The sequence below is a fragment of the Bufo bufo genome, chromosome 1, assembly GCF_905171765.1.
Source record: "Bufo bufo chromosome 1, aBufBuf1.1, whole genome shotgun sequence".
NCBI lineage: Eukaryota > Metazoa > Chordata > Amphibia > Anura > Bufonidae > Bufo > Bufo bufo.
This window is the reverse complement of record NC_053389.1, coordinates 654,067,083-654,092,441: the sequence shown is the minus strand read 5'-3', so window position 1 is coordinate 654,092,441 and position 25,359 is coordinate 654,067,083. Positions and strand designations below refer to the sequence as shown.

Sequence of the window (25,359 nt, the reverse complement as noted above, 5' to 3'; positions counted from 1 at the left end):
GTCAGAAAGGGCACCATGGCATCATAAAGATGCCTTTCAGTCAAAAAAAACATTAGGGGTCATTTCCTAAAGACTGGCGCTTCCCATATGGGTCTTAGTCCCTACACACTACAGCCATATTACCGCAGCCCACAGAGCGCAGTGACTGTTCTCAGCCCCGGCCTCTCTGTGCAGCAACCCCCAGAGTGCAGCGACTGTTCTCAGCCCCGGCCTCTCTGTGCAGCAGCCCCCAGAGTGCAGCGACTGTTCTCAGCCCCGGCCTCTCTGTGCAGCAGCCCCCAGAGTACAGCGACTGTTATCCAGCCCCGGCCTCTCTGTGCAGCAGACCCCAGAGTGCAGCGACTGTTATCCAACCCCGGCCTCTCTGTGCAGCAGCCCCCAGAGTGCAGCGACTGTTCTCGGCCCTGGTTTCTCTGTGCAGCAGCCCCCAGAGTGCAGCGACTGTTCTCAGCCCCGGCCTCTCTGTGCAGCAGCCCCCAGAGTGCAGCGACTGTTCTCCGCCCCGGCCTCTCTGTGCGGCAGCCCCCAGAGTGCAGCGACTGTTCTCAGCCCCGGCCTCTCTGTACAGCAACCCCCAGAGTGCAGCGACTGTTATCTAGCGCCGGTCTCCTGGCTCTGGGGGTTTATAGTCACTAGATGCTATTTCTGTGTGACCTAAAGGACTTATACCCCCGTGACTAGGGTTGTCACAATACCAAAATTTTGATTCAATTTCAGACCCATAAAAAAGTAATGCAATCCTTGATACCACGCAAAAGAAAAGTTTAATAACAAAAAAACGTGCAACCCATAATAGAACAGTCCTATCCTATTTTTTAGGGGAGAAGGAGACAAAAAAAAATTGAGAATTGTGTGTTTCTTTACATTTTTTTCTGTTACGGTGTTCACCACATAAGAGATATTTTTCAATACTTTAATGGTTTGGACTTTTTCGGACGTGGCGATACCGAATTTTTTTATTTTTATTGTTTATATTTTTTTTTATGTAAATTGGAAAAGGGGGCAATGTTTTGGTGTTTTTTTTAAACTTTTTATTTTTTTACTTTTTATTTAATAACTATTAGCCCCCTTATGGGGCTAGAACCTCGGATCTTTTCATCCCTTGTCCTATGCAGCCTAATAGAGATCTATTAGGGTGCATAGGATCTCACATTGTCCCTGCTGCCCTGTGCTTTGTGCACATGGCAGCAGGGAGATTAACATGGCAGCCATGGATGACTTCAGTAGCGTCCTGGCTGCCATGGTAACCAATCGGAGTCCTGAGATTTCACTGCTGGGGCTCCGATCAGAAGCTACCACTGCACCACCAATGAAGAGGGGAGGGGACCCTGTGGCCACTGCCACCAATGATTATAATACTGGGGGGCTTGGGTGCACTGCGCCACCAATGATTATAATTTATAATACTGGGGTATGGGGGGGGCGCACTGCGCCACCAATGATTGTTATTAACCACATAATACAAATATAGACTGCAGGTGCCAGCCATATCACACAGCCTACACTCTGCCTCAATGACAGGGATCCCACCGAACCGTGCCAATTAACCCCTCAGGTGCTGTATTTAAGGGGTAAATTGCCTCGGTTCGCGGATCGCCGCTCCCTGTCATTGAGACCGGGTGCCGGTTATGTGATACGGCCGGCACCCGCAATCTATATTTGTATTGAGGGTAATTCTCATTGGTGGCGCAGTGGCCACAGCCCCTCCCCTCCTCCTCCTCACTATTACCTTCTCACTGGTGGCGCAGCGGCAGCCGGATCACAGCGGGGAGGGACTCTATCCTTCTCCACTGTGCCGGCTGTAATGTCCACCGGACGTTTTAGAGGCATTCAGTACTGTGACGTGTGTCTGCCCCTATGACGTCACTAAAATACTGCGGTAATTAAGAAATGGCGATATCGCCATATAGCCGTTTCTGAATACCGCGGTTTTGGGAGCTTGTAGGAAGCTATGAACACTAAAAGATACTAACCTGAGTACATAACCAAGTCTAGTGACAATACTTAAAGGGGTGGTCTCGCTTCAGAAAATGGCATTTATCATGCAGATAAAGTTAAAGGGGTTCTCCGGGAGTTAAGAAAATGAAAATACTTAAATATTATTATTATAAATATATTCCCAAACACCAAGCAATCATTAGGAGAAATAAAATGGCTGCCGTCCTATTAGTCCACACAAAACCTGTCCTAATCACACAGTCGGACAAGTTACTTCACATTACTGAGCTAAAGAGCTGCTTCATCCTCTTCTCTGCTCTGCTTGTCAGGAATTATGGTCCTGAATACAGTTTAATAAGATCTTCAGCTAAATCTTTGTAGGAATGGAGTTCATGAAATGCGAGGTGGGGGTAATGAGCAGCAGCTCTTGTATGCAGCCTCCATTACCACAGTCTGTCTTGTCCGTCGTCTCTGTACTTCATGTCTCCTCATGAACTCCATTCGTACAGAGATTCAGCTGAAGATCTTATCTTATTAGCTCAGTGTTGTGAAGTAACTTGTCCTGCTGTGTGATTAGGACATTTTTTGTGTGTACTAATAGGATGGGGGCCATTTTATTTCTCCTAATGATTGCTCCCGGGACAAAACGAGCCATAATAACCAATGAAAGGTATTTGGGAACATATTTATAACAAAGTAATATTTAAGTATTTTCATTTTCATAAGTCCCCGAGAACCCCATTAAAGGGGTTGGCCACTTTCTGACTACTGTTGACCAATGTGTTTGTAAGATGATTATATGGCACTTACTAATATAGTCTTTATTGATATTCTGTACCATTTCTATGTTTCATAAAGTCTTTTGTGTCGTCCACACAAAGGTCCTGTCTATAAAATGCCTGCTGATGTAGGGTCATGTGACCAGGCAAATCACCTCCATGTGATGTCTCCACTATTAAAATACACAGTACCTGCCGTATGCACTTGTTCTGTTGGGAGTTTAGTGCAGATGCTGTGTGTTTGAATGGAGGAGGCTACGTGATGTGTCTGGTCACATGACCCTGCATCAGCGGCCATTTTATGGACAGGACCTTTATGCAGACAGCACAGAAGACTTCCCAACAAGGAGGTATGACTTAAGAAATATAGCAAACAGCAGAGAATATCCACAAAGACTATATTAGTAAGTGCCATATAGTTATCATACCTACACATTGGTCACAAGTAGCCAGAAAGTGGCCATCCCCTTTAATACAAGGCACTTACTAATGTATTGTGATTGTCCATATTACCTCCTTTACTGGCTTCATTCATCTTTCCATCACATCCTTCCATCCTGCAATCTATCAGCAGTGGTCGTGCTTGCACAATATGTAAAAAAGTGCCAGCCTCTCTGGCGCGCATAGGCCGGCGTCTTTTCATATACTGTGCAAGCACAGGCACTGCTGCTGGATTGCAGGGTAGTCGTAAACATGGAAACAAGCAGTATATAATGTGATGGAAAAATGAGCAAAGGAAGCAATATGGACAATCGCTATACTTTAGTAATTGACTTGTGTTAACTTTCTCTACATGATAAATAGCATTTATAGCTTTAAGTGTAGTTTGGAACTTTTTGAGTGAAGTGTATCCAGAAGGGGAGAGCGCCATAAACAACTCACAGTGGTCCGCATGGTTCAGGCTTATTTTGCCTTGTTACAATTATGTGGGCTGCTGAATAGGTGGAGTTAAAGAATCGGAGATTAAGACAAAGAGCAAGAAACTGAGGTTTGATAGATTTTCCTTGTGTGTTGTTGGCTTGATTCTAGCTAGTCCCCCAACTGCAGCAGACAGGGTCTAATTCTAACTCATATGTACCGTTTTCCTTCTTTACTGTTCATCCCTATTTAAACATGCGCTCCATGGACAATGCTACTAAGTGTGTGTCCTGTGCAATGTATGCGTGCCTTGAAGAGCCTTTTAAGGGTGATTACATTTGCACTAGATGCAATCATGTTGCAGCTTGAAACACTTAGGGGCATTGCAGACCTGGAGAGAGGCTTAGACCTCACTCTGCAGGCACTGACTGGGGTCATTGAAATGGAGGTGGGAGGAGGAGGGCAAGATCAGGACTATCAGGTCAGCAGTTGGGTTAATGTAGGAAGAAGGGGTAGAGGGAAAAGTGCCAGGAAGGCTAGTCCTTAGCTGAAACACCCTAGTAAATATGCCTGTTTGGCTGATATTAGGGATGAAAGCCCAGGGCCAGCAACACTGCAGCAGGGCGTTTCTCCCAGCAAGCAGGAGCATGACCGCTGCAGGAAGGATGGGAAAGGAGTGCAGCAAAGGTTAGACAGATGCTGGTGGTAGGGGACTCTATTATTAGGAGACCGAGACCGTGAATGCCGAACAGTGTGTTGTCTTCTGGGTGCCTGGGTTCGGCATATTGAACAGATTGACAGATTGCTGGGTGGGGCTGGGAAAGCCCTGGCGGTCATGGTACACATTGGCACCAATGACAAAGTCAGGGGGAGATGGAAGGTCCTTAAAAATTATTTTAGGGAACTAGGAGAGAAGCTCAAGTCCAGGACCTCCAAGGTAGTGTTTTTAGAAATACTACCAGTGCCACGAGCCTCACCAGAGGGACAACGGGAGCTTAGGGAGTTAAATAAGTAGCTCAGAAGCTGGTGCAGGAAGGAAGGGTTTGGGTTCATGGAGAACTGGGCTGACTTCTGTCGGTTACAGGCTCTACAGTAGGGACGGGCTGCACCTTAATGGGGAGGGTGCAACTGCCCTGGGGGAAAAATGGTTAGACGGCTGGAGGAGCTTTTAAACTAGGATCTAGGGGGATGGTGGGGGATCATACTAATAAGCGGGTAGATAGTGTAGATAGAGAGTGGGATATAGAAGGGGACAGTGGGGATTTAGTGTGGGCTGGGGTTAGCGAGGAAAGTAGGGAGAAGACTGGGCATAACAATACACTTATGAAAAAATCTTGAATATTCACTTTACAGGTAATAGTAATTTAAAATGTATTCTCACAAATGCCAGAAGTCTAGCTAGCAAAATGGGGGAGCTGGAGGTTATGGTACTAGAAGAACACATAGATATAGTTGGATTCTTCGCATGGCTGGGCTGTAAATATTAAGGGTTTTACACTATTTAGGAAAGATAGGGTCAATAGAAAAGGAGGTGGCGTGTGCCTGTATGTGAGGAGTGATCTGAAGACAAGTGTGAAAGAGGCAATTGTGGGTGAGGATGGTGAGGATGTGTAAACCTTATGGACGGAAGTTCAAAGGGATTTAAACACTGAAAAAATAATACTTGGTGTAATCTATAGACCCCCTAACATCACAGAAGAGATAGAAACACAACTGTATAACCAAATAGAGCGGGCTGCACTAGCTGGTACAGTGGTCATAATGGGAGATTTTAACTTCCCAGACATTGACTGGGGTCATGATTCTGCCTCAACCGCAAAGGGGAGAAGATTCCTCAACTTGCTGCAGGACTACTTTATGGGCCAGTTTGTAGAAGCTCCCACTAGGGGCAATGCTCTGTTGGATCTGGTAATTTCTAATGATGCAGAGCTTGTTGGAAATGTTACTGTTAGAGAAAAACTAGGTAATAGTGACCACTCCCTCAGTGCGCCTGCGCCGATGACGTCTTCTCTTTCGGTGATGTCATCGGCGCAGGCGCACTGAGGGAGTGCTGAGGAGGCGAGCCTCCTTATCTCAGAGCGCCTGCGCCGAATCAACACAGGCGCACGATTTTTGAAATGCTGACAGGGCCGGCCGGAGGAGGAGATCTAGCCCTGTCAATCAACAAGAGGAGGGGGTGGTTTTCTGCGGCTGCTACCAGCAAGTAGACGCCCTACTTGCTGGTAGAAAGGTAATTAGCATATCATAAAAGTTAGTTTTTTGCTAAATCTACTGAACGAAAATTATTAATAACATAATGTATGGCAATATGGCAGGATAGGGATTATAAGTACACAAAAAAAAAAATGAGTTTAGTGGGGGTGACAGAAGCCCTTTAAATAGGGTAAATGTGAACAGGGCTCCGGGTCCAGATGGATTACAGCCAAGAGTGCTTAAAGAGCTCAGTTCAGTCATTGCTGTGCCCCTGTTTATAATTTTTAAAGATTCTCTAGGTACTGGTACAGTGCCAAGTGATTGTCGCAAGGCAGATGTGGTGCCCATATTCAAAAAAGGATCAAGGTCCTTCACAGGTAATTATAGACCAGTTAGTTTAAATTTTGTTGTGGGAAAAATGTATGAAGGACTCTTAAGGGACTATATACAGGAGTATGTGACTATAAATAATATTATAAGTGAAACCAACATGGGTTTACCAAGGACAGAAGTTGTCAGACTAACCTGATTTGTTTTTATGAGGAGGTGAGTAGAAGCTGGACAGAGGGATGGCTGTGGATGTAGTGTTTCTGGATTTTGCAAAGGCTTTTGATACTGTCCCTCATAGACGTTTAATAGGTAAAGTAAGGTCTATAGGCTTGGAAAGTATAGTTTGTAATTGGATTGAAAACTGTCTGAAGGACCGTGTCCAGAGAGTTGTGGTCAATGACTCCTATTCAGAATGGTCCCGGGTTATAAGTGGTGTACCCCAAGGTTCAGTGCTAGGTCCTCTATTATTTAATTTATTTATTAATGATATCGAGGACGGGATTAAAGGGAACCTGTCACCAGGATTTTGTGCATAGAGCTGAGGACATGGGTTGCTAGATGGCCGCTAGCACATCTGCAATACCCAGTCCCCATAGCTCTGTGTGCTTTTATTGTGTAAAAAAAACGATTCAATACATATGCAAATCATACTGAGATGAGTCCTGTCCCTGAGATGAGTGGACACGTGAGAAAGAAAAAAAGAGAAGGGGAGGAGGTTAACGAATGTTTCTTGGGTCAGTAAAGACCCAGAAGTATTGTTAGACCAGGGGCGCCAAAGGTGATGGGACTAAATATAAAGAGAAAGACAAAGGACAGGGTGTAACAGGTGTTGGAGAAGGCAGCTGAAGATAGTGTTAGCGTCAGCTACACACTTGGTGATCAAATGAGTACTTAAAACTTGGTAGTCAGAAGAATGGCGTCACAAGGGGCGCCTACCAACTAGCCAAAAAACAGGAGAGACAGCGCCACTCATACATACACCTGGGGAGAAGACTTAGTGGAGGCCCAGGGAGGCAAGGTGCATAGTAATGTGGGGAGTAGTGAATCCCCGTAGAGAGGTAGAATGGTGGTGGTAGTATAGGTAAATGAGTAAGATAAATATTTATTTGAAAAAAATTTATTGGCGGTGCCACATTGGTAATAGTAAAAACAACATAAAACACAGACACCATTAAAATATTTAAAAGTATATATGGAGTTAAAACTCCAGTTAACTCACTTCGCTGGGGGGTTGCCACTAGGATAAAGCTCAAGACACCTGGGACAAAAAAAAACCCCGCCGGGATAGCTTGTAGTATAATAGAGATGGCCGTCTGCGTTCCAAAGGTGTGGTGAAGATGGTATACAGCACACGGATCAGCAACTCGTAGTCAATCTCTTTATTTCAAGTAATATACGGCTCAACGCGCTTCGAGGAAGTCATAAAATCCCCTTCATCAGGACCAATAGTAAAACAGATACACATGGGAAGGTATATATAGGGACAAACATAAATTGAAATTCCCACCATCATGACGTCACTTCCGGTTTCTGGGCAAACCGGAAGTGATGAGTTCCACTGTGGAACGCATATCATATGTCACAATAAGAATAAAGGCCACAACTGAGGAAAAAAAAAAACTATATGTATATATTATATTGGTGGGGCCGCGCGGGTCCTAAACAAGGAGGTCAGACCTCTGTAAGAATCCCGCCCCGGAGAGCGGTGGTTGCCGAGGGACCCGGAAGTACAATAACTTACGGTTGGATGGGTGAACCGCACTAGTGGAACGCATGGAAGCCGGCACGCATGCGCCACCCTGGAACGCACCAGGTGCCATGCGTTCCAAAAGCGGGCGAATGGAACAACTACATGGTGGAGAGGATAGACCGATAAAAAGGGGCCTAAATGCAACTTCAATAAAATGATCTTGTCTATCTCATGTCTGCTGCTATATGTATTTTATGATAATTATGTTATCGATGTATATGTGGATTGCTCAATAAATTATTAAAGTTTATAATAATTTTTGCGTGGTAGCTTTTTTAGCTTAATAGGAGTTGTATGTATGATTCCATGCAAGATATTTATGGTATTTAATCTTTGGTGTTTTTCAATAAAAGGAGGCAGAGTGTTGAAAGAGTCTATGAACGCCTGTATACAGAGATAGATAGATAATACTTTCACTTGAAAGCACATCTGGATTCAAAATATGTAAGCCCATATATAATTAACAGCTAGAATCTATACAGTCGTGGCCAAAAGTTTTGAGAATGACACAAATATTAGTTTTCACAAAGTTTTCTGCTAAACTGCTTTTAGATCTTTGTTTCAGTTGTTTCTGTGATGTAGTGAAATATAATTACACGCACTTCATACATTTCAAAGGATTTTATCGACAATTACATGACATTTATGCAAAGAGTCAGTATTTGCAGTGTTGGCCCTTCTTTTTCAGGACCTCTGCAATTCGACCGGGCATGCTCTCAATCAACTTCTGGGCCAATTCCTGACTGATAGCAACCCATCCTTTCATAATCACTTCTTGGAGTTTGTCAGAATTAGTGGGTTTTTGTTTGTCCACCCGCCTCTTGAGGATTGACCACAAGTTCTCAATGGGATTAAGATCTGGGGAGTTTCCAGGCCATGGACCCAAAATGTCAACGTTTTGGTCCCCGAGCCACTTAGTTATTACTTTTGCCTTATGGCACGGTGCTCCATCGTGCTGGAAAATCCATTGTTCTTAGCCAAACTGTTGTTGGATTGTTGGAAGAAGTTGCTGTTAGAGGGTGTTTTGGTACCATTCTTTATTCATGGCTGTGTTTTTGGGCAAAATTGTGAGTGAGCCCACTCCCTTGGATGAGAAGCAACCCCACACATGAATGGTCTCAGGATGCTTTACTGTTGGCATGACACAGGACTGATGGTAGCGCTCACCTTTTCTTCTCCGGACAAGCCTTTTTCCAGATGCCCCAAACAATCGGAAAGAGGCTTCATCGGAGAATATGACTTTGCCCCAGTCCTCAGCAGTCCATTCACCATACTTTCTGCAGAAGATCAATCTGTCCCTGATGTTTTTTTTTGGAGAGAAGTGGCTTCTTTGCTGCCCTTCTTGACACCAGGCCATCTCCCAAAAGTCTTCGCCTCACTGTGCGTGCAGATGCGCTCACACCTGCCTGCTGCCATTCCTGAGCAAGCTCTGCACTGGTGGCACTCCGATCCCGCAGCTGAATCCTCTTTAGGAGACGATCCTGGCGCTTGCTGGACTTTCTTGGATGCCCTGAAGCCTTCTTAACAAGAATTGAACCTCTTTCCTTAAAGTTCTTGATGATCCTTTAAATTGTTGATTGAGGTGCAATCTTAGTAGCCACAATATCCTTGCCTGTGAAGCCATTTTTATGCAATGCAATGATGGCTGCACCCGTTTCTTTGCAGGTCACCATGGTTAACAATGGAAGAACAATGATTTCAAGCATCACCCTCCTTTTCACATGTCAAGTCTGCCATTTTAACCCAATCAGCCTGACATAATGATCTCCAGCCATGTGCTCGTCAACATTCTCACCTGAGTTAACAAGACGATTACTGAAATGATCTCAGCAGGTCCTTTAATGACAGCAATGAAATGCAGTGGACAGGTTTGTTTGGGATTAAGTTAATTTTCATGGCAAAGAAGGACTATGCAATTCATCTGATCACTCTGCATAACATTCTGGAGTATATGCAAATTGCTATTATAAAAACCTAAGCAGCAACTTTTCCAATATTTATGTAATTCTCAAAACTTTTGGCCACGACTGTACATAATTAGATGGTTGTAATCGGATGTATCTTATAATTTTAAAAAAGGGGAACTTATAAAAAATAACAATTAAAAAATAACAACAAAGTCTTGATGGTATCGGGGAGTATACGAATGCAAATTCATATAACAGTACTTAGATAAGGTTAAAAACGGTAAAAAGGTCAAAATGGTCTAGGTAGATAGTCATAATGAATATCTGAATCGTAATAAACAAATAAATAAATAAATAATAAATGAGCAGATAATGGGTCAAACAGGCCCCAATGTGCCAAATACAAATACACGCTCCAATTAGGTAGAACGAAAATATACAATTACTAAGATAAGACAAAATGGAGTGAACCAGATTCAATTATCATAAAATAACAGTGTCTAAGTGCATGATCAAATGTCTGTATCTATACTAGGTATGAGAGTGCGTGCGTTAACAGAGAGATAAAAAATAGAAAATTGGAAAGGCACTAGTGTATTAAATCGTGCATGTGTATCTGATCTCATAAGGTATATAATGACCCAATATATACAATCGGAGGCTTAATTTCCTCAGTTATTTATATGTTCAAGTGATTCGTTAAGACCAAAAGGGGTAAGGGTATTGAGTTCAAAAATCCAAAACATTTCTTTTCTACATAGTGTCTCGAAGGATTGTGGAATCAACTCGAGTGGCGTAACTCTCAATAGGGATGGGTCCCCATTATGTTGTAGTAGGAAACGGCGAGATACACTATGTGTTACTATTTTCCGTCGTATGTTCGAACGATGTTCGTTCATCCGTTCTCTTAGACATTGGGTTGTACGACCCACATACAGGAGATTGCATGGGCATTGTAAAAGGTATATAACATTTGAGGTGCTACAATTCATATTGTGGCGCAACGAGATTGGTTCTCTCGGCGGTGGAAGTATGACCCGTTTGGCACAACAACTAATAATATCAAAACATTTGCATCTTTTTATCCTGCATTTAGAGGTACCTGCTCTTGGATACGTTTTGTTTGTTTCGAGTCTAGGGGTAGCCGGATGGTTAGGTAATTTGGGATAGGAAGGGGCCACGATGTTCTTCAAAGTACGTGCTTTCCTGTAAGTCAGGTTGGAGATCTTTGGGATTGTTGTGCCTATAACGGGATCCTTAAGGAGGATTTTCTAATGTTTGTTCAAGACCCTCCTAATCTTGGAATGTTTAGAATTATAGCGAGTAATGAGGTTAACGTTGACATGTGAGGGGTCATTACGATTTTTCACTTTCCCTTTTAAGCTATCTTTTTGGCTCTCTCTGAGAACCCTGCTTTCCGATTCAAGTATCAATTTTTCTTTTTTTAAATCAGTTTATTTTTATTGAAATAAACATTATCACATGAACACCAAAAAGGAGTTCTTAGTTTTTTGTACAGTTGAAAATAAGTACAAAAAGATACCAAGATATTGGTGTACGCAGACACCGAAGACAAATATGGGAAGTCAAGAATTATATGAGCAATACAGCATTAAGATGATTAAAGTATCAATTTATTTGGATAACCCTTGTCCAAGAATCTTTTTTTAATAATGGCAAGTTGTTCTTTACAAACAGCATCGTCAGAACAGTTCCTGCGGATCCTCTTCATTTGGCTGAACGGGTTGTTTTTCCATCTATTATGAAATCCAAGTAAATATTTGTGTCTACTTTTTTGAAGTGTGTCCTAGTGGTAATGTTGTTATTGATGATCATTAAATCTAGGTCTAGGAAAGTCGCTTCAGAGGGGTGTTGTTCTAGTGCTAAGGTGATATTCCAGGTGTTATTGTTGATGAGGTTAACAAATGATGACAGGGATTCAGATTCTCCCTCCCATACCAGAATAACATCATCAATGTACCTCTTATAAAATCTGATATTTGGGTGGGTCAGGAAGCCATGTTCTTTTTCGAAGTCACCTATGAATATGTTTGCATAGGTCGGGGCAAATTTCGTGCCCATTGCCGTCCCTTTACATTGTTGATAGACAGTATCTTGGAAAATAAAATAATTATGGTTATGGATAAAATGAATAGAGTTGATAATGAAAGTTCTCTGGGATGGGGGCATCAGAGGATCCGCTAGAAGTGCTCTTTCGACTACTCGTATGCCAAGAGAATGAGTTATATTACTATATAATGAACTCACATCTAATGTTGCCCATATGTAGGTATCTTTCCAAAGGAAGGTGTCGAGGGTGTTGATAAGATGAGAGGTATCGCGCAAATAGGACGGTAATTCAAGAACATATTTCTGTAAAATTCTATCTACATACTGGGACAAATTTGAAGTGAGAGACCCCACTTCTTATATGATGGGTGTACCTGGTGGGTCAATTAGGGTTTTATGTATCATGGGAAGAAAGTAGAAGCTTGCCATGGATAGATGTGGAGTTTTAGGGAAGTTACTTTCCTTCTTATCAAGAACCCCTGATACGCGTCCCTCCTCTACAAGTGATGTTAGTTATTTCCTGAATTCCTTGGTGGGATCTGAGGGCAGGGTTTGGTAATACGTCTTATCCGAAAGGATGCGGAGGGATTCCGCAATATAGTAAGACGAATCCATGAGCACTATGCCCCCCCCTTTGTCAGCACCTGTTATCGGTAAGGGTCTGTAGGGCTTTAGATAATTGGAGATTCAAAAAGTTTTTACCTACAGACAGGGACGGTGTGGTGAATGTTTCTTTGAAGTCTAGCATGGAGTGGCAGGGGATACTTGTTGCATTGCTAGCCACTGCATTAGTGGAAGGTAATGCTCTAGGGCTTTCAGAAAGTAAGTATAGGGGTACAGGCAGTTTAAAAGAGTCAATACTATTTGAAGGAATGTTGGTGTTCAACCCTCTCGGTGTCAGGGAACCAGGGGGGCCGTTTCGCATCAGGTTCGCAGGCGCAGGCGGCGGGTGCAGGTGGCTCCTCCTCTTCCTCCTGGCAGGACACCTGACGTCAATGTGGCCAGTGCGCCTGCGCGAGTCGGACGCCGCGTGCGCGGTACACAAGCCGCGCACGCATGCGCGGGGTTACAAACGTAGTGCGCACGTGCCATCCCAGACTACAGGTGCTACTCAGGCTGGGGGAGGGCTTCGGCCTCCGTCACTTGCCCTCAGCCTTATGATTGGCTTCTGACTAAGGAAGCCTCCTGGTTGCCCGGCAACCAGGGGAGGCGGACCTGGGTTCACTTTGTACTTAAAGCCAGTCAGAGCCTTGACTCATTGCTGAGTTATTCAACCTTATGGTGAACACCCAGCTCTTCCCTGTGAATCCGCTGTTTATCCTGACTTCCCAGCTACCGACTCCTTGCCTGTTCTCTCGATTACGATTTCTGTTGCCTGCCACGACCCGGAACTGGAACCGACTACCCGATTGTATTGACCTCTTGTACTACGCTAATCTTTGGGATTATTTCATCCCTGCCAAGGGGCACCTGATCCACTATTCCAGTCCTGACACTCGGGTTGGTGATGGATGGAGAGACCGGCCTAGCAGGAGTATCAGTGGTCTGGTCCTTGTGTGGTTGGAATCGAGGTACCGGCCTAAGATGGTCCTTAGTTGTCGTAGTGAGGAGGGGTAGAGCTGTATGAGAGTGACGGGAGCTGGTCTGATGGGACTTGGGTAAGGTAGATGCCATCGGGTTAGGGTGTATACGTCGATGAATCTGGGTGTGACTGTTATAGATAGTTAGAGTGATGATCCGTGTCCTATTGGCTCCCAGGGTATGGTCAGAGGGGGCAAGGTGGTCCCGAACTATATTGATTGCTGTGTTATTAGGGGCAGAAACCGGGTGATTTGGTAATCCTCGTTCTGTACGTTTGTTCCTTTCGCATACTCTAACTTTAGAAGTTTCTTACATTTGTTCCTAACCTCGTTGTACTCATAGGCTCTTAAGATTGTTCTCTTATTAGATAGTTGGTGGTGGTTATTGGAGGTGGTAAATAAGGCCTGTTTAACTTCGTAACCAGATCAATGCAAATGCGTTTGCGTTTAGTGATGAGTGTCTTCATATATTTGACAGAACACTCATCGCTAATCTCAAGCCACTTCGTACAAAACAGTTTATCAACCAAAAGGTGGGTTTGAGGGACAGTCTTAACCCTCGAGGTATTATTCAGAGGGAAAGATAGATGGATAAAAAGTACCCATCTATTTCGTTCCGAATAAAGTCTTTGATTGTTCCCAAATAGTTATCATTCATTCTTACTGTAGTGTCGTCGTTATGTTGAAGAGTAGTGTCAAGCCAAGTCCCATTCGAGTTGGTTTTCAGTTTAGCGGCATATTCCACTGGTATCGTACTTCCGGGTCCCTCGGCAACCGCCGCTCTCCGGGGCGGGATTCATACAGAGGTCCGACCTCCTTGTTTTAGACCCGCGCACCCCCACCAATATAATATATACATATAGGTATTTTTTTCCTCAGTTGTGGCCTTTATTCTTATTGTGTCATATGATATGCGTTCCACAGAAACCGGAAGTGACGTCATGATGGTGGGAATTTCAATTTATGTTTGTCCCTATATATACCTTCCCATGTGTATCTGTTTTACTATTGCTCCTGATGAAGGGGATTTTATGACTTCCCCAAAACGCGTTGAGCCGTATATTACTTGAAATAAAGAGAGAGAGATCCGTGTGCTGTATACCATCTTCACCACACCACTGGAACGCAGACGGCCATCTCTATTATACTACAGGCGATCCCGGCCGGGTTTTTTTTTGTCCCAGGTGTCTTGAGCTTTATCCTGGTGGCAACCCCCCAGCGAAGTGAGTTAACTGGAGTTTTAACTCCGTATATACTTTAAAATATTTTAATGGTGTCTGTGTTTTATGTTGTTTTTACTATTACCAATGTGGCACCACCAATCTATTTAATTTTTCAAATAAATATTTATCATACTTATTTACCTATACTACCACCACCATTCTACCTCTCTATGGGGATTCACTACTCCCCACGTTACTATGCACCTTGCCTCCCTGGGCCTCCACTAAGTCTTCTCCCCAGGTGTATGTATGACTGGCGCTGTCTCTCCTTTTTTTTTGGTTGTCGGTAGGCGCCCCTTGTGACGCCATTCTTCTGACTACCAAGTTTTAAGTCCCTGAGATGAGTCAGGGACAGGACTCATCTCAGGTTAATTTGCATATGTATCAAATAGTTTTTTTTACACAATAAAAGCACACAGAGCTATGGGGACTGGGTATTGCGGATGTGCTAGCGGCCATCTAGCAACCCATGTCCTCAGCTCTATGCACAAAATCCCGGTGACAGGTTCCCTTTAATAGCACCATTTCTATTTTTGCAGATGATACTAATGTAGATGCTATGTAGAACTGTACAGTCTATGGAAGATGTCCATAAACTACGAGCTGACTTGGACACTCTGATTGATTGGGCATCAACTGAGGTTTAATGTGGATAAATGTAAAGTTATGCATCTTGGTAGTAATAATCTCCATGCTTCATATGTCCTAGGGGAAGTAACACTGGGAGAGTCACTTATAGAGAAAGATCTGGGTGTCCTTGTGGATGGTAGATTAAATTACAGCATACAATGTCAATCAGCTGCTTCTAAGGCCACCAGGATATTGTCATGGATTAAACGAGGCATGGAGTCGTGTCGCAGGGATGTAATATCACCACTTTACAAAGCGTTGGTGCGGCCTCATCTGGAATATGCAGTTCAGTTCTGGGCACCAGTCCATAGAAAGGACACACTACAGCTGGAAAAAGTACAGAGGAGAGCGACTAAACTGTTAAGGGGCATGGAGGGTCTTCGTTATGAAGTAAGATTAAAAGAATTTAATTTATTTAGTCTTGAGAAGAGACGTCTAAGGGGGGACATGATTAACCTATACAAATATACACTGCTCAAAAAAATAAAGAGAACACTTAAACAACACAATGTAACTCCAAGTCAATCACACTTCTGTGAAATCAAACTGTCCACTTAGGAAGCAACACTGAGTGACAATCAATTTCACATGCTGTTGTGCAAATGGGATAGACAACAGGTGGAAATTTTAGGCAATTAGCAAGACACCCCCAATAAAGGAGTGGTTCTGCAGGTGGTAACCACAGACCACTTCTCAGTTCCTATGCTTCCTGGCTGATGTTTTAGTCACTTTTGAATGCTGGCGGTGCTTTCACTCTAGTGGTAGCATGAGACTGAGTCTACAACCCACACAAGTGGCTCAGGTAGTGCGGCTTATCCAGGATGACACATCAATGCGAGCTGTGGCAAGAAGGTTTGCTGTGTCTGTCAGCGTAGTGTCCAGAGCATGGAGGCGCTACCAGGAGACAGGCCAGTACATCAGGAGACGTGGAGGAGGCCGTAGGAGGGCAACAACCCAGCAGCAGGACCGCTACCTCCGCCTTTGTGCAAGGAGGAACAGGAGGAGCACTGCCAGAGCCCTGCAAAATGACCTCCAGCAGGCCACAAATGTGCATGTGTCTGCTCAAACAGTCAGAAACAGACTCCATGAGGGTGATATGAGGGCCCGACATCCACAGGTGGGGGTTGTGCTTACAGCCCAACACCGTGCAGGATGTTTGGCATTTGCCAGAGAACACCAAGATTGGCAAATTCGCCACTGGCGCCCTGTGCTCTTCACAGATGAAAGCAGGTTCACACTGAGCACGTGACAGATGTGACAGAGTCTGGAGACGCCGTGGAGAACGTCCTGCTGCCTGCAACATCCTCCAGCATGACCGGTTTGACATTGGGTCAGTAATGGTGTGGGGTGGCATTTCTTTGGAGGGCCGCACAGCCCTCCATGTGCTCGCCAGAGGTAGCCTGACCGAGATGAGATCCTCAGACCCCTTGTGAGACCATATGCTGGTGTGGTTGGCCCTGGGTTCCTCCTAATGCAAGACAATGCTAGACCTCATGTGGCTGGAGTGTGTCAGCAGTTCCTGCAAGACGAAGGCATTGATGCTATGGACTGGCCCGCCCGTTCCCCAGACCTGAATCCAATTGAGCACATCTGGGACATCATGTCTCGCTCTATCCACCAACGTCACGTTGCACCACAGACTGTCCAGGAGTTGGCAGATGCTTTAGTCCAGGTCTGTGAGGAGATCCCTCAGGAGACCATCCGCCACCTCATCAGGAGCATGCACAGGCGTTGTAGGGAGGTCATACAGGCACGTGGAGGCCACACACACTACTGAGCCTCATTTTGACTTGTTTTAAGGACATTACATCAAAGTTGGATCAGCCTGTAGTGTGTTTTTCCACTTTAATTTTGAGTGTGACTCCAAATCCAGACCTCCATGGGTTAAAAAAATTTGATTTCCATTTTTTAATTTTTGTGTGATTTTGTTGTCAGCACATTCAACTATGTAAAGAACAAAGTATTTCAGAAGAATATTTAATTAATTCAGATCTAGGATGTGTTATTTTTGTGTTCCCTTTATTTTTTTGAGCAGTGTATAAATGGGCCATACAAAAAATACGGTGAAAAACTGTCCATGTAAAATGCGCTCAAAAGACAAGGGGGCACTGCCTCCGACTGGAGAAGTAAAAGTTCAGTCTCTGGAAGTGTCAAAGCTTCTTTACTGTAAGAACTGTGAATCTGTGGAATAGACTTCCTCAGGACGTGGTCACAGCAGGAACAGTGGACAGTTTTAAAAAGGGTTTAGATGAATTCTTGAAAGTACACAACATTAATGCTTATGAAAACGTGTAGAAATCTGAGTCTCAATTCGTTCTGGGATGCGAATCCCCACCTATCCCTATCTCTTGGTTGAACTTGATGGACTTGATGTCTTTTTTCAACCGTATTAACTATGTAACTATAAAGAAATCCTTTCCCAAAAGGCCAATCATGTCCCTTCTCCTCACAATCATGTGACTGGTTGTAAGTCAACTAGCTGGAGAAGGAAACTCCCTCCTCTGCCCTGTCCTAAGAATTGTTAAACTCTTCCTCTCAGTGTCGGACTGGGGTGCTTAGGGCCCACCAGTAAAATGTATTTTGGGGGCCCACCGTATGGATACATTCAAATATTACCTGCTCACACAGCAGCAAGATGCTACCAGATGATTGAATATGGGGGTCCCTACAGCAACTTTGAGATCCTGGGGAGAAGAGGACACTGGTAGCTTTCCTCTATAACCAGAAGTCACCTCAGCTATCTGATCGTGTCTGTAATAATAAACTTTGGAGTTTCTTTAATAATCTATCAAGTTCTTTATGTGAGCATAGGCTGGTTGAGGTGCTATACAATGAATGTATGTATGTAGTGCAGTAAGTCTACTGTGTTATGTGCCGGTTGTGCAGGGGGTGGGAGACTAGGGGCCCACCTTGCTCAGGGGCCCACTGGGGGATTCACCTGTTCCCCTGTGGGCCAGACCGAGCCTGCTCCCTCTTTTTCTAAGCCCACTCATCTTAGCTGAAAATGGCAATGATTAGCAGAAGATTAACCCCTGTGTTACCTGCAGGACTTCTGTTAGTGCCAGGACCATGCAGAAAATGCAGTGATGGGGGTGAACTAATATCTTGTTTACTTTTAGAATTAATTTCTAGGTTTAGTATTCCTTAAAAAAAACAACAACAGGACAATACAGTACATGCCTCCAAAGACACCACCCCTGTACTGAGAACATGGTAAGGCTACTTTCACACTACCGTTCAGAGCGGGTCCGTCTGATGTCTGCTCAGACGGATCCGCTCCTATAATGCAGACGTTTGTATCCGTTCAGAATGAATCCGTCTACATTATAGTTTGAAAAAAATTCTAAGTGTGAAAGTAGCCTGAACGGATCCGTCCAGACTTTACATTGAAAGTCAATGGGGGACGGATCCGTTTGAAGATTGAGCCATATTGTGTCATCTTCAAACGGATCCGTCCCCATTGACTTACATTGTAAGTCTGGACGGATCCGTTTGCCTCCGCACGACCAGGCGGACACCCGAACGCTGCAAGCAGCGTTCAGGTGTCCGCTCGCTGAGCAGAGCGGAGGCTGAGTGCTGGCAGGCGGATGCATTCTGAGCGGATCCACATCCACTCAGAATGCATTAGGGCTGGACGGTTGTGTTCGGGGCCACTTGTGAGCCCCTTCAAACGGAGCTCACAAGCGGACACCCGAACGCTAGTGTGAAAGTAGCCTAAGCCTTGTTGAACTGGTCTCATGTCAAAAAATCTTACTTCATGTAACATGTTTGTTTGCTGTTTTTAGCTTACATATGACACATAGATTATGTATCCTGTCTGTAATGGAATGGAAAAGACAGCAACAGAGTAGCTTCTTGCCTGATGACAGCATGCATCCATTTATTGTAGACAGCATGATATATCCTTACTTCTAAGATCTGCTCCCTCTGAGCCGACTTCATTTCCCTGTGGTCTGCTGGAAAAATGTTGCACTCCTAGGACAGCTAAAATACACAAGACCAGAATACAGACATGACATAAATCTGCTTCCTTGTCATTGAACATGCTAGCACAAGAGAAAACGTATATACACTGAATGTATTGCTATCTTAAAGGGTTTTTTCGGGGATTTTAATACTAATGACCTATCCTCAGGATAGGTCATCAATATCAGATCGGTCATAAACACCCAGCACCCCCGCTGATCAGCTGGTTGAAGAGAAGACCGCGCTCCATGCGAGTGCAGCCTTTCCTTCATTGTTTACCCGCTCGACATCGCAGCGCTCTGGCTCTACAAACAGTAATGTCTATAAAAACATTTAATTTCACATATCAAATATATTCCTAAAAATGTATAATATTCTAAGAATATGAAATAATGGCAACAATAAAAAAAATATTATACAATGTAGTCCTCATCCCATGCGGTTCCTTGCAATGTACGGCTATTCGCAATGTGTGGCTTCGTATTCTTAGATAGTGTAAAGTGCCCTAATAATAGGATTAAACATTTCCACCCATTAGCAGAACTGCTAACCCCATCTGGCCGCCATTGGCAACACATGCCCAGTCTTTTGCAACTGTGCAGCTCCCAGACATTTCCTTATACCAGACACATGCTCAGTGGCAGCATACTCTATATTAGACTGTGTGGAATACACTGTAAATGATACAGTTAATCAGGGAAAGCCATTACTTCTGTCACTTACTAGCAAGGTCACTCAGCTCTGTGTCTGTGGCACTTGCGAGAGCTTCTTCCAGTTCAGGCTCCAAGGTCACCCTCTCTTCTAGCTCCTGATCCAGGGGCATATGCTTGGGAACAAATACCTTTCCTGCAAGAATACAAGAGACCATAGGATTTTAATGAAGTTTGCAGATACATAAATCATTGCTGATACTAGATACTGGTTCTTCTTCTAGAGAATTATACAGTACAATATCAGCCATTAAATATGATTTCTAATCCTATACAAACATGCCAATTGCTCTTCAGAAAAGGAGGTTTACTATTATAGTTTATAACCGTTTTATAAGGATGGTATGAATACTATTGCCCAGAATCTAGTTGGAGCATGAAGCAAACAGTAGCTCCTTGTGTTATTTGTAAATTGTATGTAAAATAAAAGACTAAATGAGTGATAAACAAAGTAGAGAACTCAAAGTAAAAGAGATGGAAATATGAAACTGAAATAGAATAATCCAGTAAAAGGGGCTATAATCTAAGTAAATAGCACTAAACTGACAGATCAGAATGTATGTAATAGACTCTAACAATGTATTGTAAAAAAAAAAATCTTTATTGAGAATGGGGTGGGATTTCATGTTAATTTAGGTCTTTCATAGTCAGAAATGTCCAAACAGGGAGATATGTGAAGAAAAACTCCAGAAATATCACAATTAAACCTAGCTTATTGGATCATTCGTGTTTTTTTTATTGAATCTGCGGCTGGTGTTACGTTTCGGCCATTTAGGCCTTTATCAAACTATAACAGAATAAAGAAAATGACATTAAATATCATGATTTATCAAAGTACATAATGGCAGTGGTAAGTATAAGGACATTTAGTCACATGAATTAAATATTCCAAATCACATGATCTGACAGCAAAATAAGTCAAATGAAAAGTCAAAATAAAACGTAAAATAAACATGGCAATAATACATAAAAATAAGTATGATTTCTTCCAAGCTGTCAATTTGTATCTGTCTGGTCCGCCGGATCATAAGGTGAGTATTGATGATAGTTAGGTCCAATGGTAGGCATAGATGATACTGTATGATGCTATGTTACATGTTAAGGAACTATAGGTACTATGTTATGGTAGTATATATGGACATGACAGCAATCAGTTAGCATAGATATTACCATGTAAGGGAATACCTGTTAGGTAGTCAGCGCTCAAAAGGAAAGCGTGCGTCCGCACTGCAGGGAAAATTAGCCACTTGTACAGAGGAGCGGCGTCTATTTAAAAAGCACGTGTCTAGCCGAGTTGCGCATGCGCACGAGAGTGCGTGCCAGGTCTCCTGTAGGAGTAAGTGCTATGTTCTCTACTAGAGAGAAAGGGAGAAAACCAGGTAGAAGCCTATCATTCATCAGCAGGTGGGTAGGGAGAGCAGGAAGTCATGAATAACCAGGACTCTTCTCAGGTAGACTGGACTCTTTTCAAGGCCTGAGCTGCAATGATTATGATGCTGGTTCTCAGCAACCACTTACTTTTAGCTGATGTATGACACACCGCTGAGATCTGCATTTCTGTCACTACTTTATACTGCTCTCAGTACGGTCAGCATAAAGTTGATGAGAGGTTCCCTTTAATATATGCAAATGATCCTCTAGGACCAACTGGGGTGTTGCCATTACACCTAGAGGCTCTGCTCTCTCTGCAACTGCTGCACCCTCTGCACTATGATTGACAGGGCCTGGCAGTGTAAACGTGATCATGCCTGGCTCTGATGTCTGCTAAAGTCAAATTAAATGCAGGGCACTCGACAGTTGCAGAGAGAGCTGAGCCTCTAGGTGTAAGGGCTACGTCCCCGTTGCTCCTAGAGACTCGTTTGCATATCTAAAACTTCATTTTTCTCAGTAATGCCGACACATATGAACATGGGACCAATACAGATGCCTTCAGCTGCGAAGCACACATTTATACAAGCAGGAATGTAACCATAAACCCCTTCATGGACCTAGATCACAAAGGGTGTAACCATTACCTCTTTCAACACCCTAAGCTACAAGGAATATAATTACATCATGCTGCTCTATAGACAGAGTTGACAACACTAGGTGACGTGACAACTGCTGACACCTTCATCCATAACCTGTCAATAGAGTATTAGAAACACGGCTATTAATATTAGAAACACTGTATGATCGTGTCACATGTTATCCAACCAGGCTTACTTCAGGCCCATAAACTGTTACTTCATTATGTTATAAAGCCTCATTACAAGAAACATACACTGTGTAAAGACTTTGCAAGCTAATTTTTTTGGCAAGATACATTCATCCGTTTTTCATCATAATTTGGCCTGTATTGTGCAGAACACAGTCAAGGGTGAATATTTCCTCTCTGCCAACAGACATCTGTGATCAGTCTCTGGTCAGCATGACTGCTCTCTGTATCTTGTTGGGTAATATATTCTTAAACCCTATGGCACTGAGTAATGCAGGCGGGTTGTTTACAGACACTGGGGATTCAATCACAGTTTCCAGCAGGTCATGTGATAAAACACAAAAAGAGCTTAGTAAATAGATGTCACATTTTTGTCATGGGCGATAACTGCACACGCCCTGTATGCTGCTATCAGGACAGGAGAGAAAATTATATTTGTGAAAGAACACGTTCCAGAATGACTAGTGCAGGGGCCGTGAGCGGGGTTAGGCTGAGCTTATAGCATGTGTTCTCTCACTCCTTTGTAACCCAAAAATGAAACTTTGCAGTGACTCGCAATCATCAGTGATGTAAACAGGTTGTCCAGGAAGTCACCAACAGTGTCTCTATCAGACTAAAAGTATAGGTAGATAGCTTTAGGTCACCTGAGTACATTTTTTTTTCTGATCCGAGGCCCTGTTCCTGATTTATGAGCCTTTTTGATAATACAATGCCTTAAAAAAGTATTTATAGCCCTTAAACTTTTCACATTACATCCACAAACTTAGGGCTCATAAACAGGGACGTTTTTGGAGTTGCGGATCCTCAAAACACGGATACCAGCAGTGTGCATTCCGGCCACGGAACGCACATACAAATGCGGACAACACATGGTGTGCAGTCCGCATCTTTTGCGGACCCATTGAAGTGAATGGGTCCACATCAGACCCCCAAAAAATGCAGAATGGATGCAGACCAAAAATACCTTTATGTGCATGAGCCCTTAAATGTATTTTATGAGATAGACCAACACAAAGTAGAAAGTATGTGTGAAGTAAAAAGATAATGATAGATGGTCTTCAAAATTTTTTATAAAAAAAAAATCTGGAAAGTGTGGCGTGCATTTGTATTCAGCCCCCTCTGAGTCAGTACATTGTAGGGCCACCTTTCGGTGGAATTACAGCTGCAAGTCTTTGGGGATATGTCTCTATCAGCTTTGCACATCTAGAGTCTGACATTTTTGCCCATTCTTCTTGGCAAATTAGTTCAAGCTCAGTCAGATTGGATGGAGAACGTCTGTGAACAGCAATTTTCAAGTCTTGCCTCAGATTCTCAATGGAATCTAGGTCTGGACTTTGACTGGGACATTCTAACACATGAATATGCTTTGATCTAAACCAAACCATTATATTGTAGCTCTGGCTGTATGTTTAGGCTCGTTGTTCTGCTGGAAGCTGACCCTCCACCCCAGTCTCAAGTCTTTTGCAGCCTTTAACATGTTTTCCTCCAGGATTGCCCTCCATACATCTTCCATCAACTCTGACCAGCTTCCCTGTCCCTATTGAAGAAAAACATCCCCTCAGCATGATGCTGCCACCACGTTTAATGGTGGGGATGGTGTGTTCAGGGTGATATGCAGTGTTAGTTTACCGCCACACATAGCGTTTTGCATTTAGACCAAAAAGTTCAACCTTGGTCTCATCTGACGAGAGCACCTTCTTCCACATGTTTGCCATGTCCCCGACTTTGCCTGTGGCAAACTGCAAATGGGACTTCTTATGGCTTGCTTTCAAAAATAGCTTTCTTCTTGGCAATCTTCCATAAAGGCCAGATTTATGGAGTAGACGACTAATAGCTGCACTGTGGACAGATTCTCCCACCTGAGTTGTGGATCTCTGCAGGTCCTCCAGAGTGACCATGGGGCTCTAATTAGTGCTCTTTTTGCCTGGGCTGTGAGTTTCAGATGATGGATTGAACAGTGCTCCGTGAGATGTTCAGAGCTTGGGATACCTTTTTTTAAATAAAGTAAGCCTGCTTTAACTTCTCTGCAACTTTATCCCTGACCTGTCTGGTGTGTTCCTTGGTTTTCATTATGCTGTTTGATCACTAATGTTCTCTAACAAACCTCTGAGGCCTTTACAGAACAGCCGACGTTATACTGAGAATAAATTACACACAGGGGGACTCTACTAATTAGGTGACTTCTGAAGGCAATTGGTCACTCTGGATTTTACTTAGGGGTATGAGAGTACAGGGGACGGAATAGAAATGCTCGCCACACTTTGCAGTTTTTTATATATAAAATTTTTTGAAAACCACATATCATTTTCTTTTCACTTCACACATACTTGTTACTTTGTGTTGGTCTATCACATAAAATCCCAATAAAATACATTTAGGTTTGTGGGTGTAATGTGAAAGAATGTGGAAAAGTTCAAGGCGTATGAATACTTTATCAAGGCACTATATACAAGTGAGCTATTTGGAGTAACAAGGGCGTCACCTTTGCTCTCGTAGTCCTGATTCTGTGAAAGCGCCGATATGCAAAGCTATGGGGCATGTGCGGGAACACAGGGTCAGGAAATATTACACTGCCACTGCCTGTACCTGTCATTCAAAGCAGGGAGGGAGGGGCTGGCCCCAGAAAGGTGCGGAGCTTGGGTGCAACAAGAGCAATGGTGGCGCCGCCTTGTTGCACCAAATGGCTCATTTGCATACTATGAAAGAGGTTCATAACTCAGGAACGGAGCCTCGGATTGGGAAGTGCGAAAAAAGTTTCACTCGAGTGACTGAAAGCTATCTATGCCTTAGTTTGATAGGGAGGTCGCTGGTGAGAGACTCCCTTTAAGGCTGCTTTCCCTTTTGCTAATGCCCCATTATAGGAATAAAACAAAAAATAATAATGGTAGTGACAGATCCAGCACATAACTGAAGCTAATGGTGCCAGACGGACCCCATTGACTATAATGTGGTCCATCGGGTTTCTGTTAGTAAGTCCATCATTACACCATACGAAATACCGGTAGTCATGTTCTGCATGGAAGACTTTTATATCCAATATTTTTCATAGAATCTGTGACAGACACCCCTAAAGGAGCTTCTGATGCAGAGGTAGACTAATCTGCCTTTATCAAGTATTTAAGCAGCCACTGCCATGTACATAGAAATTGTTGTGCTTGTAATGAAATTAGCATAGAATCAGCTCTTATCAGACTGTAATTATTGTGTGTGCTGGTAAATGTTCTCCAC

General features: G+C 43.5%; 1 protein-coding gene across 1 annotated transcript in view; it reads right to left on the bottom strand.

Annotated features, from left to right (window-relative positions):
• LOC120985806 (tropomodulin-2-like) overlaps positions 1–25,359 on the bottom strand; it is a 163,348-nt gene that overhangs the window by 20,912 nt on the left and 117,077 nt on the right. Inside the window, exons 4-5 of the mRNA XM_040413967.1 lie at positions 19,948–20,070; positions 19,168–19,242 (exon numbers count right to left, since the gene is read on the bottom strand). Of these exons, the coding sequence (XP_040269901.1) occupies positions 19,168–19,242; positions 19,948–20,070 (198 nt within the window). The remainder of the gene's footprint in view (positions 1–19,167; positions 19,243–19,947; positions 20,071–25,359) is intronic.